This window comes from Micropterus dolomieu, linkage group LG18 (genome assembly GCF_021292245.1).
Source record: "Micropterus dolomieu isolate WLL.071019.BEF.003 ecotype Adirondacks linkage group LG18, ASM2129224v1, whole genome shotgun sequence".
NCBI lineage: Eukaryota > Metazoa > Chordata > Actinopteri > Centrarchiformes > Centrarchidae > Micropterus > Micropterus dolomieu.
This window is the reverse complement of record NC_060167.1, coordinates 9,530,129-9,549,469: the sequence shown is the minus strand read 5'-3', so window position 1 is coordinate 9,549,469 and position 19,341 is coordinate 9,530,129. Positions and strand designations below refer to the sequence as shown.

General features: G+C 39.6%; 2 protein-coding genes and 1 long non-coding RNA gene across 9 annotated transcripts; 2 read left to right on the top strand and 1 right to left on the bottom strand.

Moving 5' to 3' along the window:
* The first annotated feature begins 6,700 nt into the window (after positions 1-6,700).
* Positions 6,701-13,676, top strand: pnp4a (purine nucleoside phosphorylase 4a). Of its 4 annotated transcripts, XM_046029435.1 has the most exons (8): positions 6,701-6,754; positions 8,112-8,154; positions 9,343-9,506; positions 9,824-9,927; positions 11,213-11,388; positions 11,673-11,863; positions 12,736-12,815; positions 13,142-13,676. In XM_046029435.1, the coding sequence occupies exons 2-8, from the start codon at positions 8,132-8,134 to the stop codon at positions 13,289-13,291; spliced, it is 888 nt and encodes a 295-aa protein (XP_045885391.1). In that variant the 5' UTR covers positions 6,701-6,754; positions 8,112-8,131; the 3' UTR covers positions 13,292-13,676. The 4 variants fall into 4 exon arrangements, with proteins under 4 accessions (XP_045885391.1, XP_045885392.1, XP_045885390.1 ...); XM_046029436.1 differs by lacking the exon at positions 8,112-8,154 and having other exon boundaries at positions 6,722-6,754; XM_046029434.1 differs by lacking the exon at positions 6,701-6,754 and having other exon boundaries at positions 8,022-8,154.
* Positions 13,595-14,446, bottom strand: LOC123956906. The gene is made up of 2 exons (XR_006821666.1): positions 14,189-14,446; positions 13,595-13,786 (listed from the first exon to the last, which is right to left on the bottom strand). It is a non-coding gene; the product is annotated as an uncharacterized LOC123956906 (long non-coding RNA).
* LOC123956905 lies at positions 14,056-18,946 on the top strand. Of its 4 annotated transcripts, none has more exons than XM_046029441.1 (5): positions 14,056-14,158; positions 15,087-15,210; positions 16,282-16,550; positions 18,478-18,537; positions 18,809-18,946. In XM_046029441.1, exons 2-5 carry the CDS (start codon positions 15,095-15,097, stop codon positions 18,916-18,918), a joined length of 555 nt encoding a protein of 184 aa, XP_045885397.1. In that variant the 5' UTR covers positions 14,056-14,158; positions 15,087-15,094; the 3' UTR covers positions 18,919-18,946. The 4 variants fall into 4 exon arrangements, with proteins under 4 accessions (XP_045885397.1, XP_045885398.1, XP_045885396.1 ...); XM_046029442.1 differs by having other exon boundaries at positions 14,085-14,154; XM_046029440.1 differs by lacking the exon at positions 14,056-14,158 and adding an exon at positions 14,500-14,614.
* The last annotated feature ends 395 nt before the right edge of the window (positions 18,947-19,341 follow it).

The following is a 19,341-nucleotide window of genomic DNA, read 5'->3' as shown; positions in this document are numbered from 1 at the left end:
TGTACGTCTGTCTTAATTTTAAATTAAGTTAGTCTTTGTCTCTTACTGGAAATTGCAATAGGTTTAAAGTCACATTTTAGTTTTTTTTGTTTGTTTTAGTCAAGATTTAATCAGTGGACCTTTGTTTTAATTGTAGTCTAATTTTAGACTATGTTGTATTCATAATTATTATACGATTTGGTACTGATTTTGCTAAAGGACATTCCAGCTGTAAAAATTCCTTTTAGAAGTAAGCATACCTTGAAATATGTGTTTAATTATCTTGGATGAGAATGTGTTATGGACTTAATGTGCTTCTTTCACACATCATGTACAAATTACTGCCTAAAGTTTGGTAGAAAAAGTACAATCCAATTACATTTCCATTTTCTTTATGAACAACGCATCTTGTCTTTCTTTTGATATTACAGTAGGTGAAATATACCCATAGGTCCTCTCTCTTATTTCTTCTGACCTAGCTTTTGGTCCCACTCATTTGTAATGACCAACTCATTTGCGTTGCGTTGTGTAGCAAGAGCCAGTTTCAGCATTTTGGGGTTTAGATTATCTCACAATTTTGCATTTGCGCAGGCATGAACTGAGCAGGGACAAACCATCCAATAAGGTAGACGCACTTGATGAGAATTTGCACTTGCAAATTTTTTCATGCATGCAAATCATGTGTTCACAAGAGAAACGTGTTGACCTACAGCGTAATCTAGGTTCTCTCTTGTCAGCTGAAAGAGGGAATTAAATTTTCTTGTCAGTGCACAATGACTTAAGAGTTTGTTGTAATTTGGAATTGTAAATATTGTTTTTATTTATTTATGTTTAATTGTGTCATGGAAAAAAAGGTCATCAAAATAAACACTAATGTACTGTATACAAAATGTAAAATGCCAAATGTCTGTCTGTCTTTGTGCTCCTAACCACCAGCTGTGCTCTGTTCATTAACCTGCTAACCAGTTTCCACATGGCTCCTGTTAAATCACACACACACACACACACACACACACACACACACACACACACACACACACACACACACACACACACACACACACACACACAGTGGCACGTTTCAAACTAAAATACAAGAGGCTGGATAAAGAACAGAGGCTGATTCATCTGTTTAATTTCCAGGAGAAACATCATCAGTGTCACATGAAACCTCCTAAATGTGACCTGTGAGTTTTTCATTCATCTTTGCATTTTAGAAAGCTATTTGGATTTTTTGAGTGGATTTTCCAGCTAGTGGCGTTTCATCCACAGTTGATTTCCTAAGGTTATCTTGACAATTAATGAGAGCTATGAGCCACACCCCTTCAGGGGAGACAATACTGACAGGCCTACAATCTCGAAATAGGAGGAGTCTGTTAAAATTTTGTAAGTAAGAGTAAGAGGGGCATTGAGCTGTGTAACCAGGTTGAAGAGGTGTTAGACACAAAATCTTTACATATCACACGACATGCTACTCTTAATGACCAGGTCGCACACCCACTCCTCACATGTGCAAACACTAACTGCTTAACTGATCACTAACCAATCACAAACACTTTGTCTCCTTTTTTGAAAACTCTACACACAACTCCCAAAACTGCACAGACAAAATGCAGAATGTCTCATAGCTCCTTCAAAATTAAACACTACATTCAAAAATCTACAACAACACATTTCAAAATGAAGCATTTGCATGAAATGGCAAACACTATTTTCATAATAGTAAATTTTTGATAAACCATGTACATACTGTTGTTCTAATTCTAAAGCTCATTTGGCTATCAAAGGATTATGTGTGCATTTCCATACAGTGTTGGAGTGAAAGTAACCTGCTGAGAGGGATTGACTAATTTGTAACAGTAGCACAGTGTTGTATACAGTAGCATACAAGAAAACAAAACCATAAACATATGTAAACCAAAAGTATCATTTTTAGAATAAAGAATAAAAAATAGGCCAAAGGTCAGATTACCTGTTTTGAACAATGGAGCAATAGAAAGAGAGCAAGGTGAGTGGGAGGGAGAGGCAGGGGACAACAATGAGGACAAGTTCAAGGAGGAAGAGTTGGAAGAAGAGGAGGAGGAGGAGGAAGGAGAGGATGAGGGCAAAGAAGAGAAGGAAGGAGAGCCATCTCTGATGAGATCAGAGTAACACTTATTGATCATGTGATCAGCAATGGGTTGACCATGAGAGAAGGTGGACTGAGAGTCAAGCCCAATTTAAGTTGCTTTACAGAGGCGCCCATCCAACTATTGAATGACTATTTCAGCATTATAGTATTGTACTGTGAAAATATGTATTACTGCATAGTATTGCATAAACATTTGTAGCGCAAGTCCATTTACTGCACTGCATTATATGAATGAGGTTGGTTATCATGCTGTAGTACAATTTTTTGTCAAGTATACTGCACATACTCACACTCACACTTTGCATTCTCTGTCTACAACGCTGTGCTACTGTTATAACAGTAATGTTTTGCCAAATAAATATTTTGTGTTTCAACATTGCATTGGTGTTTACAGTGTACTTTTCAACCCCTCTCAGCAGATTACTTTCACTCTAGAACATTGTATGGAAACCTATGAAAGACAAAAAATCTCTAAGATTAAGAGCAACAGTGTGTGCACGGTATATCCACACATTTGCTATTGTGAAAAAGGTGTTTGCCAGATAATGCAAATGCTTCATTTTGAGATGTGGCATTTTGAATGCAGTGTTTCATTTTGAAGAAAATATGAGGTATTTTGCATTTTGTGGGTGCAGTTTTGGGAATTGTGTGTAGAGTTTTAAAAAAGGAGACATATTTCAGTTACATCCCACATACATCAGTTGTTCTGATTTGGATGTGGAGATTTGAGGACAAACCCTGTGGGAGTGAGTGAACTTCAGATGAATGTGCTGGATTGTCACATCTCTGTCCCTGCGCTCATCAAGGAAGATCAAACTGACGACCTCATTCTTGGCAGCAATGTCATCAAGCATCTCGTTCAAGTACTGAAGCATTTTGAGAGTAGAAAATGTCACTTGCAGGTCAGACTTCAGAGGAGAACTTGCTGCAAATGTCGGCCTAGGTACCGTAAAAATGGAGCATGCTGTGTCTCTGGAGCCCATGAAGGAACACCTGCTTTGGGTGCTACCTACCTGACCACAAGTGTCTCTCTGCTGGCAGCACAGTTATTGTGAAGCCGAGTCCGTCCCGGCCGGTGCCACAAACCTTGATGGTGGGCCGTGTTGTGACGGATGGGTTCTAGTGAGTTGTTATTGCTGGTCGTTAAAGTTTATGTTGGGTTTTCGCCTTGTGCATGAATGAATGTATTTACCTTGTGTTTTGTGGTCAGATTTGTTTTTGTTTTTTTTTCCCTCTGTTGCAGTTGAACACCTGTAAGTGATGGTGCTGTGTATGCTCATCATGTTTATTTTGTTTATTATTCGGTGTGTAATGGGTATTGTTGCCATGGAGACGTGTGTGTGTGTGTGTGGGTGTGTGTGTGTGTGTAGCATGGGCGCCCTTTGCTGCCCAAAACTTATTAACAGTCAACATGTGCTGTCTCTGTGACGCTGGCTTGGAATTATAACACTGGCTGTGATGGAGAACTAACCTTTATCCTGTGTTACCAAATAAATGTGAAGTTGAAGCCAAGCACCACCCGTGTGTGTGTTTTACTATCCTACACAACACAATCTCTACAATAGCAGAGTGTCTCTTTTTTTTAATGGTTATAAGTTCCAAGTGTAGCTTGTGCTGCTCCTATATTCCTTTCTGCCTTAAGTCTTTCATAAGCAATCTTAACAATGTCCTTTGTCACTGCCTCACAAGCATCAAGACAATGTCTTGTCTCACTTAAAGGACTCAGGTGATCTCTGATTTTCCACATTTTCTCTTTTCCTTTCTCTAGTGTGTCTATAAGAGCTGCAATGTGGCTCTCAGGATTTTTTAACTTAAGGTGTGCTCTGGCTTTCATACCTGGGCCTTCCATTGTTCATAAAAGTGATTGAGCCTTTTCTCCTTTTTGTGAGTCTCCTCTCTGAAATGCAAGCATCTATTCTGTGGGATTCTGTTAGCGACCAGAGCAGCAAAATTGCTCCTCTTCGCTGACCTTACAAGCATCCAATTTCTGGACTGAGCCACTATTGTATAGAGGTAGCTGTGTGTGAGTGCCACAACCTTAGACCATCACATCAAGCAGCGGTGGATTGGTAATCTGGCATATCGGGCAAATGCCAGGTGGGTCGACGAACATTTGGGGCCGGTGTAACGGTAGTTATTTATTTATATAACCAGTTTTTTTTAAAGGGCCAACGTTCAGCCCTTAGCCTAAAGCACAGACAGCAGCCCATGGGAAATTTTCTATACTGACATTGGGCTGGCCCAATCACATCTCTTACAAGCCCCAACTCCCTCCCCGTCTGCTCTATTTTTCTAGCTTTTAAAATCTTCAGACGGCTGCCGCCAAATGCATGAAAATATCCGATATGATTGCTACCGGGGCTGCAGTAGTTTCAAAATCAGCTGCAGTACCCGACGTAGTGCAGCCACAGACGCCTGAAGCAGTAAAGGAAAACCATGGCCACTGCTGCGGCAGAGGACGAGGCATGTGACAGTGAAGCTGATGTACATAACCATTGTGACAGCGCTGAGGGGCAGAGAGAGCAGGAGGAGAGTGGAGGTGAAGCGTTAAGCATGGAGTTGTTCAACCTGTAGGGAGGGACCAGGGTGTTAGGGTCATTTACTCTGGGGACATGTAGCCACCACTTTTTGAAAGCGTGTATATCTTGTACCAAGAAATGTTAATCAACAAATAAAAATGCTATGAGAAAGGTTTATTTGCACAGTAAGCCTGCAATGCAGTGTAAATATAGAAGAAATCTCTGCGTTGTCCAAAAAAAGTAACTTAAGCTAAAAAAAAAAAATAAGCTACTGATCACTGCATTATATTGCGTTATATTTTTATGTTCTTAATTGTTACTTGCCACCTGAATTTTTTGCTTCCCTTTATATAAGACATTTCCACCATAAATTGGTTCAGAAAATGTCTCCACAATGCAGGAAATTAAGTTTAATGCTCAAAATCTTCTGGGTTGTCCCCCAGACCACCCTCAATAAATGTTTTTTCAACATAGTAGGCCTCTTAAGATATATTCTTGTCTTATTCTCATGACCCCAATCTTGTGCAATGTCACGTCACATGGGCTAAGTGTTTCATTACATCCCTAATCTGAGCTCTTAAATGTCTCAACCACTTTCAACACAAAGTGACGCGCTCGAGTAGAGTGTCTGCCATGCCGAAGTGACAATGATGATGGTTACTTCAATTAAGGTCAATGATTTTAACATAATTATTACGCTATCATAAAGTGAGACTGTCACCTACTGCTGGTGATCACTCACTTTCATACAGTGCTGGATAAGCTATTTTACATTATTTTTGGAGCTAGTATAGTTTCCTAATACAGTCTTAACTTCGGCTAAATGTCCTAATGGCAGAGGTGAGGTTATATTGTCACGTTGGCTAATCCCACACTGCTGTGAAAATGTAGGCTACTTGTACTTGAGTATGCGTTGTGTACTCCATAGCCACCTCTGATCACCAGGGACTCAGTAAATGAGTGTGAATGAGTACACTGATTCACTTGCACTGGTACACTAATCCACGGCACATACCACTCAGCTGGCTTGGGGGAATATTACAGTAGGTACACATGTTATATATGGAAGGATGGTGTAGCCTTTTGGTGAGGGATGTCCGACCGATTTTTGTGGGCCGTCTGGGCCAAAAATGCCAGGGACAATTTTTTGTCCCAGTCCAGCCCTGACATTAAGTCCCTCTGTAGTCTTCCTTGGACAGGAGTGTGCTGGGACTGATGAGGTGAAGCTCTTACTGTAGTTAGTTTACAATAGTTTACAATGTGCTTTATTCATAATAACAATTCATGATAAGAGTGCCATGAGTAAGCATATTTAACTTAAGAATGAAATATCTAATAGCAGTATTTTATTTCATATATGCAGCTTTAACTTTATTTAACCTTGTTGAACCTTGTTGCAGTTACTGCAAAAAACACAAATGCTGCATTTTTTTATACTGTACTACCAAGCAAACTCTACCGGAATAACTGCCCTTTAAGACCTATTGCCTTCATTGAGTTAATATAGTAGTCTTGCTAGCTTAAACACACTAGCATAAAATTCTGCAAAATTATGGAAAGATACCGCAATGTGACTTAACATTAAACACCACATAAAACAAAATTATAACAAACCATGTGCCCTTATCAGCTTTGTGCTAAACAAACAAAATAGTAATTTAGAATTCTTATTTCCTTTCAGATAAACTTGTACCTGCAGAAACACTTGACAATCTACCATACTGCCTTCAAAATAAAAGCCCTCAACCTTACAATCTAAAATAATGAACTGACTGTAGAAGAACACTTATGATATGAATAGGCATACAAAAAAAAAGCAGTTCTTGAAATATGCTGGGCAAAAATAAAAGTCGTTTACACACTTCCTGTCAATGTACATGGTCCCTCTAGTTAAAGTTCAGCTCTGGTTCCAGTCCTGCTCTGGCCCTCCTCCATTAGACCCACATGAGCCTTATTAGCAGCAGCTGATCAGAACAGCAGCAGGCGAACATGTGAGGTGTGTAAGTGGTCATGAGACTCAATTTGAAGTTTCAATTAGAAAAGAACCGTCTGACGCGTTGCTTCTCGTTAGACTGCCACATCAAAGCTCAGATTGGTTGAATACAGCGCTAAGTCTGGAGTTCAGGTAGACAAATTTAACTTAACAGATTTAGAAATGTTTTTATTCATGCTGTAGTATGGAAGAATAAAATTACATGTAAATGTGCTGCACATTAATTGATCACGAAAGTGATTATTAAGCTTTGAATTGCTAATTTGCTAACTGAATAGGCTACTATAGATACAGTAGATACTTGGATAATTGTTGATTAGTGTACTGATTATTCACAATTAATTTTTTCAACCCAACAAGACTCAGAGTAGTTGCCAGAATAACAGTGGTGGTTACTGGCCCCAGCCAAGAAATTAACTAACACAAAACACCCAAAAATAAACAAATGAGATATAACAAATTAATTAATGAGCTATAGAGGTGCTGTTACATGGATTTTGTTAGAATATGTAACCCGTTCTCATCTCTACTGAATAGCGACGCGCTACTATGTGACACCTGAGATGAATATATGACAGCTAGGCTAGCTGTGTCCCTCTGTTTCCACTCTTTATGTTAAGCTAAGCTAAGCAGCTGCTGGCTGTAGCTTCATATTTACCATGTGAGAGTGGTATCGTTCTTCTAATGGCCCTTTCAGATAGGAAGCAATTCGTGCTGCGCTGGTTGCAGGGTTCAGCCCAAAAGTTTAACCAATTAAAACTTTGACTGTGGCGTGCGCGCTTCGATTGACGCAGCAACAAACTGCCGTGGTGCGGCTCAAGCCATTGAATATAATGGGTTTCGCAGTGCGATCGTCGCAGTCTGTCTGAAAGGCCCATTACTCTCTGTAAAAGAGCAAATTAGAGTGTTTCCCAGTATTTCTAAAAATGTGGGTTGAAGTGATTCAGTGGTCCCAAGTGGTCCAGGGCTTTAATAATTAAAACATTCCTACAAATGTTGCAGCCCTAATGTCAAAAAAAAAGAAGACCTCCTTCTGTGGGGGAAACCTAATGATGTATTTGTTCGCTTGATGCTAACTTAGTTGTTACTGTTGCCTGAGTGCCTGAGTGAGTGAATGAACGGGGTTCAGAGTTAAAGTGAGTTAACAAAGATGAAGTATAATCACGTTACTTTTAGCGGAGGCATGACGCAAAACGAGACGTCTCTTACAGACGCTCTCCCAAAAAAATCCCTGAATCCTGTTTAGATAGGAATCCACACACACAAACTCTCACACACATTTCCACAACACTGTAGCCTCATTGGCTGCTGCTGATGAATGGAGGGGTTGTTGACCAATCAGGAGCATATGACTGGTAGATATGTAGGCCGATCAGCCTCAGCCTGCCACACTCTTGACTGTCCCTCTATCACACACACAGTAAGTGATAGAGGCTGCTTACAGAAGCACACACACATCAGTCTGCTTTATTTTCATCATCACCATCAGTCTTCTGTCATCCGTCAATCATGCACAGCAAAGAACAAATCAGGTAAGAAACACCTTTGTTGTATTGTGTCTTTTTTATGATTTGTTGTTGTGCTGTTGTTTTATGGAAAATATCAATATCTGTCTGTCAACATACTAAACCAGTGTTTACTAAAATGTTTGACATTTCTTTTGTGACCAGTTCAAGTAAAAAGCGCTCTTTTTCTTTATTTTCTTTGAATAATTTTCAGAAGCCTGAAAAGGTACATTTGCTCAGTAATTAGAAGAAGTACTTCATTTAACAGGCTGTGATTTACAGTGTAATTTCAGTGTATTAATCAGGTAACAATCCAACGCTTTGTCGTTGCAGTTGTTAACAAAATTTGCATGAAGCAGGAGAGTTTTTATGCTGATCCAAATTGCATTATTGAGTCATGTAACCCTGTTTTTGAGAAAAATGAATGGGACTTTTACTTTGGGAACCAGGGGTGCCTAAAAATAGCTCGTACCCTTCACAACCAAGACTCTGCCAGGCAACCAGTGGGGACTTCAGGAAGTTACTGGTCCCAGCCAAGAAATAGTCCAGCACATAACCCCTGTTAAATGATAAATTTAGGTTTTTAAACTTAATTTTTGCAAGATATCATTTTTTAGAGCTTATAGGTGCTGGTAGGTGGGGTTTGTTACCCTGTGGACTGAGCCATGTTAGCTGTTCTTTATGCTAAGGTAGGTCAGCTGACTGATGTGATGTAGCTCCATAATGAGGTGTTTTGGAGGCAGTGAGACTTTAATTAAAGACTGAATTGCTATATAAAAAATTTAGGATCCAGTGTGATCCAGTGAAGGAGGAGGATACGGGTTTAAATGAATAAATAGACCTCAGCCACTTTCTTTGGAAACGTAAACAATCTTTTTACCAGCTGAAATCCAAACACATAATATTAACCTGAATAAACCTGAGGATAATTAGACTTGAACAGAGAGAAAACAGCAACACTGGCAGCAGCGTGATGCTCCACCAATTAACAAGCAGCATTGTTAGAAAAGAGCAGAAATACTTTTCTCCACTTCACAGTACACACTCTCCATCTGCCTCGAAAAACACAAGTATCTCCTGTGATTGTACGTTGTATGATGATGATGATGAAGATGACGATGCACTGGTCTGGAGGCAAAGTGAATTCACACTTGATAATAAATTCCTCCTAAAATAATTAAAAATAATAATAACTTCTCTTCTTCCTGTCTGCAGTCATGAGGAATACCAGAAAGCAGCTGATTGGTTGATGTCTCGGACAAAGCACCGCCCCCAGGTGGCGATCATCTGCGGATCCGGACTGGGCATGCTCGCTGATACCCTTAAGTGTCAGGACTCCTTCGCTTACTCTGACATACCCGGCTTCTCACAGAGCACAGGTACTGACAACCATCTACATGATTCTAATTCAAAGCTGTCAGTATAGATCTGTTCACCACATATTCATATATTTTACATTTGGATTTAAATTAACTTAAATTAAGTCTCATATTTGAAGATATGAAACTTGCATGAATAGTAACTGTCAGGATGTGTTTAGCTTAGCTTAGCTTAGCACAAAGACTGGAAGCACAGGTCTGGTTAACATGTAGATTTACATGTTAACTGTGGGTTAAATACCAGCACTTTAACCATCTCTCACCGTACTCCTGACTCTGTATGTGTGTGTGTGTGTGTGTGTGTGTGTGTGTTACAGTGCAAGGTCATGCAGGTCAGCTGGTTTTTGGGGAGCTGAAGGGGAAGACATGTGTGTGCATGCAGGGTCGCTTCCACATGTATGAAGGGCACTCACTCTGCAAGGTAGACACACACACATACACACACATTGTATCACTAACCTTAAAGGAATAGTTTGACATTAGTAGTTTGACATATTTGGAAATAGACTTATTCCGCTTTTTGCTGACAGTTAGATATGAAGATTGATATCACTCTCATATGCTAAATAAGACAACCACCGACAGCTAGCCAAAGACTGGAAACAGGGGAGACTGTCTATGTCCACCCACCAGCACATTTGAAGCTCGCTGCTGGTGGTAGCTTTATACTGGGGTGTTTTGGATGCTAGGAGGGTCTAATGAAAGATTGAGTTGCAAAATGGAAAGGGAGAAATTCAAATGTTGTAGTGCCACAAGGACAAAAACAAGTAAATATAAAGAGAGGAAAATTAAAGTTAATTATGTATAATTAAAAATGTAGGATCCAGTGTTTTTGGAGCTTGCCACATTCTGGGAACTAAAAGTCAGGATATCTTGGCCTCCGCTGCTTCAATTTGAATGATTCTTTTTAAATCGGTCTCCTGTGAGTCCCCCAACTTTATGGAAGTGCAGTACAAAATCAGTCGATATAATTTCTAGATTTTCATTCCGTTCACTGTGTTGACAGAACAATAGACAATAAACACAAATAATTCCACACACACGTACGCACACTTTCTGTGAGCTGATTAAAGCACCTCAGTCACGCAACCTTGGTGTAACACAAATATGAGCAGCCTGAACCTGTGACATGATCTATGTGCGTATGTGTACATGCGTGCGTACGTGCGTGTCTGGCACAGGGGATACATTTTGCCTGCTTCTGCCAGAAAGCAGAAGAGTGTTTAGTTAGGTTTAAGCACCAAAAATAGGTGGTTAGCTTTTGGAAAAAAGAAAGGCAGAAAGCCCTTCTCCCAGAAAAGCCTGAAGAAAAATTTCTCCCACGTGCGCGTCTGTAATTGTGAACCGACAAGGTCATGCATGAGTTCGGTCACATGCAGCCTTTTAGTAGGTTGTTGAAAGCTTCTATTGTTTCCCACTATTTTACACACACAATACCTGCCCACACACCCACACACACACTCACTCTCTCACTCTCTCTTGTGCGAGTTCTGCTGAGGATGTCTGACTGTCTTGAGGGCAAGGTAGATTATGTATTTATCAGGAGACTCTGAGAGTTTCAACTTAGAGAGCAAGCATGTCGGACATCCTGCGTCACGTGAAAATAACTGTCTCTATAACAACAAACCATAACAGGAAACTTCTCATATTTGAGAGACACAAAATTACCAAGGTCATGACAAGAGACCTGTCTGCCTGTTCATCAGACAACATTTCCAGTTCGAGTCTTCAAGCTGTTGGGGGTGGAGACTCTGATCGTGACAAACGCTGCCGGCTCGTTGGCCGACTTCCTCCAACCTGGTGACATCATGATCATCAAAGACCACGTCAACTTCCCCGGATTGGTTGGTCTGAACCCGTTGTGCGGACCCAACGATGACAAGTAACACTGATTGATTCACTGTTGATTGTGTTATTGTTGTTTATGATGAAGCTCTTTGTCTTGTTTATTTGTTAATCTTTTTGTTGTTTGTCTTTAAATTAATTAATAGTCTTGATAATTTTTGTTACACTGTTTTTGTTTATTGTGATCATTTTGTGTGTTGATTGTGTTGCTTGTGTTAACTCAATTGTCATAGTAACAAAGTATTGAAGTCTGTTGCTTTGTTGACATTGAGGGCTTTGCTTCAGTTGTTGATCATGTTGTTTATTATTTGTTGATTACAGGTTTGGGCCACGTTTCCCAGCCATGTCAGGATGCTATGACAAAGGTTTGCGTTGCCTAACAATGGAAATCGCGAAGGAGCTGGGCGTGGCCGGCCTCATGCAGGAGGGTGTGTATGCCATGGTGGGTGGGCCAAACTTTGAAAGCATCGCTGAGGCCAGACTGTTGCATCGACTGGGGGTGGACGCTGTCGGTAAGACACACACACACATAAACACACATAAACAATCACAGAAACATGAACGTTCATACATTATGATTAAACAACATCTTGATGATTTTGAGACTTACTGATCAATAAAACCGAATGGGTTCATCCTCTGAGGGCCAGGAAGTCTTCTCTGAATTATAATAATGTTGGCATCAAACATTCCTCTGTGCATGTATGTAATAATCAGCGCATAGAACTGTGTTTTCAAGGTGTCAATTTCGAGAGGCAAACTGACTAAACATAACTAGAAAAATGCACATTTTGAGAGCAGTATGAAATAAAATAAGTCTTAAAATCAGATTTCTTTCACAGTGCACTCTACAAGACAGGGCCCAGCGGTGGAGGAAGTATTCATAGCTTTTACTTGAGTAAAAGTACAAATACCACATTGTCCAAAAACTGCGATACGTAAAGACATAAGTAAATGTCCTGCATTAAAAATATTTTGTGTAGATGTGTAAATTTAAATCAGTAAATGTAAATACAAATATAATGAGGAAAATGTACTAAAAGTCTTAAAAGTAAAAGTACTCACTGCAGACAAAAAACAACCAAAATCTCAAAGATTAATTAAAATAATAACAATAATAATCCTCACATATAATAAGCAGTTTTTTAACTAACTAATGAGAGCTTGAGGAAAGGTCACATTGTCATTAAAATATAAAGGTTTAATTGGATCAAAACATTAGAAAACAATCTGCGTCACAAAGTGGACAGACTGATGTCACCGTTCACATAATTGTACACACAGTAGTGGCGTCAGCACTGACAGTAACAGTAGTATTATTCATAGTATTTCGTCCGTACCGTTGTGACCTGTCTCAGCAACTTCAGGTGTTGTGTGTTTACAGGTATGAGTACGGCTCCTGAGGTCGTCGTGGCGACTCACTGCGGTCTGAGAGTCTTTGGCCTCTCTCTGATCACCAACAAGGTAAACACCGATCAATACATCGATGTATTGATGGATTGTCACCAAGAATGAAGTTGCAGGACGCAAATGCTGATTTTGACCTGATTGATAATGTTGAAAAACTGAACCTTCTGCGGTCAAGGTGTTTGATTCAGTAACTTATTAATAAATAAATAAAATGCTTGATTAATTAACTGACTTACTGCCAGGCAGACTTATAGATCAGCTTATTTATTGCTTAACTGATTGATTGATTGATTCATGACAGGTGGTGAAGGGTCACAAGGACTCAAACAGTGTGATAGAAAAGTGAGTGACTGAGTGATTGATTGACTGACCTGTGACAGGTGGTGAAGAGTTATGAGGACTCGGACAGTGTGAACCATGAGGGCGTCCTGGAGGTCAGCCGGCTGCGCTCTCAGACAGTGCAGCAGCTGGTGACAGAACTGATCAGCAGGATGGAGATCAATAACAACACCACCAATAATACTATCTGAACACACAAACACGATGTACATATTTGATTGTTGTATTTCCAACATTTTTTAGACCTTTCTCCTACTTTTGTTTATCAGCCTTCATGTTATTTTTTACTTTTTCTGTAATAAAAACTTTATTTATATCAACAAGGTGCATAATAATTCTCTATAGGGATGCATTTGAATGCAAGGATTAATTTATGATATTTTATGTTACAGATCCTACAGATTAATATAAGGATGACCACTGTGTTCGATGGTGCTTTTATATAAAAAGACATGAGACAAAGATTTTTCTAAAGATTCTTCTCTTGTTCATTGTTCCTGTTGAATTATGGGATTTTATTTTGTAAAAAAAAATCTGCCTGATCCGCATTAATCTGATTAAAACATGCTGACAACCCTCCTGCTTCCTGTTTCGTTTTTGAGTTGATCAACCAATCTGCGGCTGAGTGGTGCAGGCAGAGAGTGTTCCTCTAATGTCCACCAGATGCCGCTGTGATACAACTCCGACTGTATTGAAGTGAATGGGAAAAATACAAATACAAATACAAAGTGAAAACAGTTTTGCTCTTCTAGGGACAATAATGTCACAACTAAGACAAGGAAATAGACAGAGTAAACAACCAGTAAACAGCATTTTGATCATTGACATGACACCAACGCTACCTTCACATAAATATATTCCTAAATTTAAATGATAATCATATTAGCGCCATTTACATCCAGCCTTTTGGCAACTTTGATTGGTTGAAGAAATTCAAACAGAACAGAATGTTTTCTTTCAACCTTCTCAGAATGTGTGATGAGTCTTTAACCTTTCTGATCATTTCTGAACAACAAACCATGTACTTCCTTTAAACAGAATCCCAATATCCGAGGCAGGTATGTTAAACATACAAATCAATCACTTACATGCGTGAAGAAGAATGTTTAACAGTGATTGTTTGTTGTGCTGGACTGTGACTTGTGTGTTACACAGTACTACAACTGTGAAGTGCTGCTAGTGTCCTGTAGAGGCTGCAACATTCATTAAAGCCACAATAAGAACAAACAGCATCTTGATTATCTATTCTTAGAGCCTTAAAGTGGTGGTTATAGTGGAGCTAAAACTGTAAAGCTTAGCCTATCTCTGGAGAGCAGGAATAAGATCTGCCTAGTTGTTGTTGAAAAGAATTGTTTTTTTTCAACTGCCTGATGTTGTTTTCAGAGAATTGTCCACTGAGACCCCTGAGTTGGTATTTTTTTAACCTGTAACAAATTTTATGAGCCGGCGTTTGACTGATATGATCATGTTCTTGGAGATGACAAGGTCCTGGATCAGGGCTAGAGACCTGTCAGGCATGAGAAAATTGTTGACACATATGTGTATATTATTTACATCTTCAGTGCATTTGTTTAGTGATCAGAGGGGACATGTTTTGTATCAAAACACTGATAGTTTATTGACATAACACCCTCTCCTCAAGGTCCATGTAGTTACGTTGTTCTGGAGCTCTCAATCAGATCTCATGATCTTCATCACCAGACCAGTTTTCTCAGTTGTTGTGGAATTGTAGAAGTTCAAATTTCCATTTTCCCTGAGCACTTTAAGGAGTTTTTATCCATGATGGCTTAAAAGATGAGGTTTAAACTCCATCTTTTGAAGAAGACTGTGATACAATCAAATGCTACAGAACAGCTCCTAAATGGGCTTTGTAGTAAGATTATTTTCTGCTGGTTCCAATATCAACAATAAACTCTCAACCTCAATGTTAATCTACCTTTTTCCCTAATAGTAGTGAGTATCCCATTGCTTCCCTCTGTTGTTCAGGTATCAGCATGATGACGACCCAGAGCGCGACCTCAGAACTCTTCTTTGTGTCCTTGGTTGTTCTGCTGGTGGTTCTGATAGTTCTGCTGGTTCTCTGCTGCATCCTCAAACGCAGCAGAAACAGGTAAGAACCCACAGCTACCTCATACAGAAATCAGCAGCTCAAATCTGCTTTTTAATTTATGTGACGTTCCTGTTCTGCCTGTTCTGAATGAGTACCCTGGTCTTTTTCTAATTCTTTATGTTAAACTTCCTCCCAGCTCAAGGCTAATGTGGCAAATTTGATGTTGTGCATTAAGGGTGTTTTCAAACCTGTGTTTGGTTTGGTTGAATCTGGTTTGCTTTCCCTATTGGTAGGTCTTGTTTGGCCAGATGTGAATGCAACAATTGTACTTGCATGCGGACCAAAAAAAAAAAGACTCTTTGAAAGATGTGTTGTTTGTGGTGATCTGACCTCAACCTAACCTAACTACAAAGCGTACCCTGTAAGTTTGAGCTGAACAACTCCTGTAGCCAGATGAGCTTTAAATATTGGGATGGGGAACCAACAGTTGCTAGCTTCTAGCTAGAGTTTGACCTGGACTAGCGACAAAGTACATTTCTGCCTTGATGTTTGGGCAGTTGACTATATCTGCCAGCTTCTACCAACAACACATAAAAACACTTAAAAGTTCAAAATATCTTTTCAACTTGCTACCACAGCTCACCATGTGACTGTGGTAACCACAGAAACCACAGTTAGGAAGGGAATCAATAGAGGAGCTTATTTTACTGTATCTGAGTTGTGAGCAAATCAGATTATCAGGTCTGGAACAATTACAAATGTTTATGATACTAGTTAGTAAAGCTTATATTATTTCATTACCTTTATTAACAAGGTCATTCTGCTAATAATTGCCACTATTTTAAGCTACAACCTGCTCTATTTATCTGCATGATGAGATCATACTGGATAGCAGCAGCCTGCAATATACAGGCTGGTAGGATTAGACATGTGACACATGGCGCCAGAGTTGAAGCAACCAGTTACTTTTTGAATGCACCATAACCCAGAAAACAGGACCTTCTTCCTGTGTTTACTTTCTTTCTCCTGGCCCAGGCACATCTTCCCAATGAGCAGAGTGAATGTTCTCATGTGGCTTTTAGTGACAGACTTGAGGATTTCTAAGTGTTTCTGTGGGTTCTGATTCCTCAGAAACCTCACAGAGCTGAAGATCTCAGGAGGAAGACCCACTCGCACCCTGACCATCAGAGCTGAGCTAGACCATGCCTACCAGCTGCTGGACCACCTGCTGGACCGACTCTTCCTCAAGGTGGAACCAGGGACAGAATCTGGAGATGAACTAGAAGAAGAAATCAGAGAAGAACCTGGAGATGAACTTGGAGACGAAGCGCAAGGAGAACGTAGATCATATTCTGCATTAGACCCAAAGCTTTCAACAGCAGCTTCTCTTCCCAGCAGAGGTAGGTGTTATTGAACCAAACCTTTTCAGGGCCATAAGCAGTTAGATTTTACTCGTTCACTACAATTTCCTTCTTCTTATGCAAACTGTAAATATACACACAGATCATAAAAAGATAGTCTGCAAAAGTAGTTGAAGGCCAATAAAGTCCAGATGGATAACAAAATAGGTATGATAGTGGTGCGCAGCTAAAGCAAGCAGTACTGGATCAAGAACAAAATACAAAACTTGATGAAATTAAATCTGATTCTTCAGAATTAGATTTCTATATGGGGCTGTAAAGACATAAAGTATCTCACAAAAGTGAGTACTCCCCTCATATTTTTGTACATTTTTTCTTGTGACAACACTGAAGAAATTACATTTCAAAATGACACATCACACAGCCATTAATGTCTAAACTGCTGGCAACAAAATTGAGAACACCCCTAAGTGAAAATGTCCAAATTGGGCCCAAAGTTTCAATATTTTGTGTGGCCACCATTATTTTCCAGCACTGCCTTAACTCTCTTGGGCATGGAGATCACCAGAGGTTCACAGGTTGCCACTGGAATCCTCTTCCACTCCTCCATGATGACATCATGGAGCTGGTGGATGTTACAGACCTTGCGCTCCCCCATCTTCAATTTGAGGAATAAGGTTTAGGTCTGGAGACATGCTTGGCCAGTCCATCACATTTATCCTGAGCTTCTTTAGAAAGGCAGTGGTCATCTTGGAGGTGTGTTACTCCCTGCGGCCCAGTCTCCGAAGGGAGGATGCTCTGCTTCAGTATGTCACAGTACATGTTGGCATTCATGGTTCCCTCAATGAACTGTATGAACTCAATGCTCCCCAGTGCTGGCAGCACTCATGCAGCCCCAGACCATGACACTCCCACCACTATGTCTGACTGTAGGCAAGACACACTTGTCTTTGTACTCCTCAGCTGGTTGCCGCCACATGCTTGGCACCATCTGAACCAAATAAGATTATCTTGGTCTCATCAGAACAGAGGATATGGTTCCGGTAAGCCATGTCCTTAGTCTGCTTGTCTTCAGAAAACTGTTTGCAGGCTTTCTTGCGCATCATCTTTAGAAGAGGCTTCGTTCTAGGACGATAGCCATGTAGACCAATCTGATACAGTGTGCGGCGTATGTTCTGAGCACTGACAGGCTGACCCCCCACCTCTCAACCTCTGTACCAATACTGGCAGAACTCATACGTCTGTTTCCCAAAGACAACCTCTGGATATGACACTGAGCATGTGCACTCAACTTCTTTGGTTGACCATGGCGAGGCCTGTTCTGAGTGGAACCTGTCCTGATGAACCCCATTCACAGTTGAGTCCTTGTAACACTAACGAGTCACATGAAACCGGGGAGGGAAAATGTGTAATTGGGACCAATTTGGACATTTTCACTTAGGGATGTACTCGCTTTTGTTGTCAGCGGTTCAGACATTAATGTCTGTGTGATGTGTTATTTTAAGGGGACAGCAAATTTACACTATTATACAAGCTGTATACTCACTACATTACATTGTAGCAAAGTGTCATTTTTTGAGTGCTGTCACATGAAAAGATATAATCAAATATTTACAATAATGTGAGGGGTGTGTTGTACATGTCTGTGCATCCTGGAAGAGAGATATTTCCCTGGGGAAATTATTTGAGATTTTACTCCTCTGAATTGAGGCTTTAGAGGAGTATGCTGGACACATTGTAAAGACCTCTGAAACAAATCTGAGATTTTGGGCTGTAGAAATAACATTGGCTTGACTTAGTTATTTTGCATTTGTGATTTTCAACCTTTAATTAATTTTTTACTTTTAACTGTTGATGAGTCATTTCCTCCTGAATTTAAAGTCATTCTCAGAGATCAAAAACAGACATTACTGAGATAAAACCTTCCGTCACTTTGACCAAAGCCTGATTTGTTTCCCTCCTGCAGCTGTGAACACTCTTCAGAACAAACTGTGGAAATGGATCACTGTTGCAACTCCTCCTTCAGGTAAAGGGGGAAAGCCCTTATAATTGTCTGTATGGGTCAAATCTCACATACCTATTTACGTAACTCAAAAAAGTATTTTGTATATGTATGTATGGATTTTATTTGAAATGTTACTTAGGCCTACTTTAATACTGCTTTTACTTCCTATGTTTTTTTCTTGTTATTATTATAATTCCCTATATTTATGTCATTCTTAATTTGTCTTATATTTCTAAAACCATATACTTATTATATCTAAGAATTAATTTTATACTGATGTCTTCCAATCCAGCCCCTCCTTCTCCTCCTCCCGCCAATCAGGATCAAACCGACGACGACTCCTCTCACAATGCCTCCTGCAGTTACCTGAAGGAGGAGCAACATGATAAGTCAAAACTTTAGATAGAAATAAAATAACATACTACTGTAATTCCAAGATAAAGGGCTTTTAATTGAATATAAATAACATTTCAATACACGCTGACTGACTTCTGGATTTACAGTTATAAATGAGTCTGCCACCAAAGTATTGTGTCGAATTTGATTATATCATGGTGGTTTTTAAAACCGATTCGTTCATTAGTCATGTTGAATTTTATTTCATCTTATTCTGAAGTCATGCAGACATTCACTGATTCTAAAACACACAGTCATTTCACTTACCATATTATATATATGTCCACATCTGTAACTGAAGAGTTTGACTTCCAGATGAAAAGTAATCTCTTTCTGTATTTGTCAACTGATGATAACTTAAAATATTGTCCTCTTTTCAAGTTCAAGTTTATGTCTTTCAAAGTATAAACAACACAGCTGAAATAAAAT

What these genes read in the sequence shown, in the direction of transcription:
- pnp4a (XM_046029435.1), top strand. Translation starts at nt 8,132, where the DNA reads ATGCACAGCAAAGAACAAATCAG. An exon ending in AAGGGCACTCACTCTGCAAG is followed by an intron (nt 9,928 to 11,212) that starts GTAGACACACAC and finishes CCTGTTCATCAG; the next exon opens with ACAACATTTCCAGTTCGAGT. An exon ending in ACTGGGGGTGGACGCTGTCG is followed by an intron (nt 11,864 to 12,735) that starts GTAAGACACACA and finishes GTGTGTTTACAG; the next exon opens with GTATGAGTACGGCTCCTGAG.
- LOC123956905 (XM_046029438.1), top strand. Translation starts at nt 14,895, where the DNA reads ATGAGGTTTAAACTCCATCTTTTGAAGAAGACTGTGATACAATCAAAT. An exon ending in GCTCCTAAATGGGCTTTGTA is followed by an intron (nt 14,974 to 15,086) that starts GTAAGATTATTT and finishes TCTGTTGTTCAG; the next exon opens with GTATCAGCATGATGACGACC. An exon ending in TGTTGCAACTCCTCCTTCAG is followed by an intron (nt 18,538 to 18,808) that starts GTAAAGGGGGAA and finishes CTTCCAATCCAG; the next exon opens with CCCCTCCTTCTCCTCCTCCC.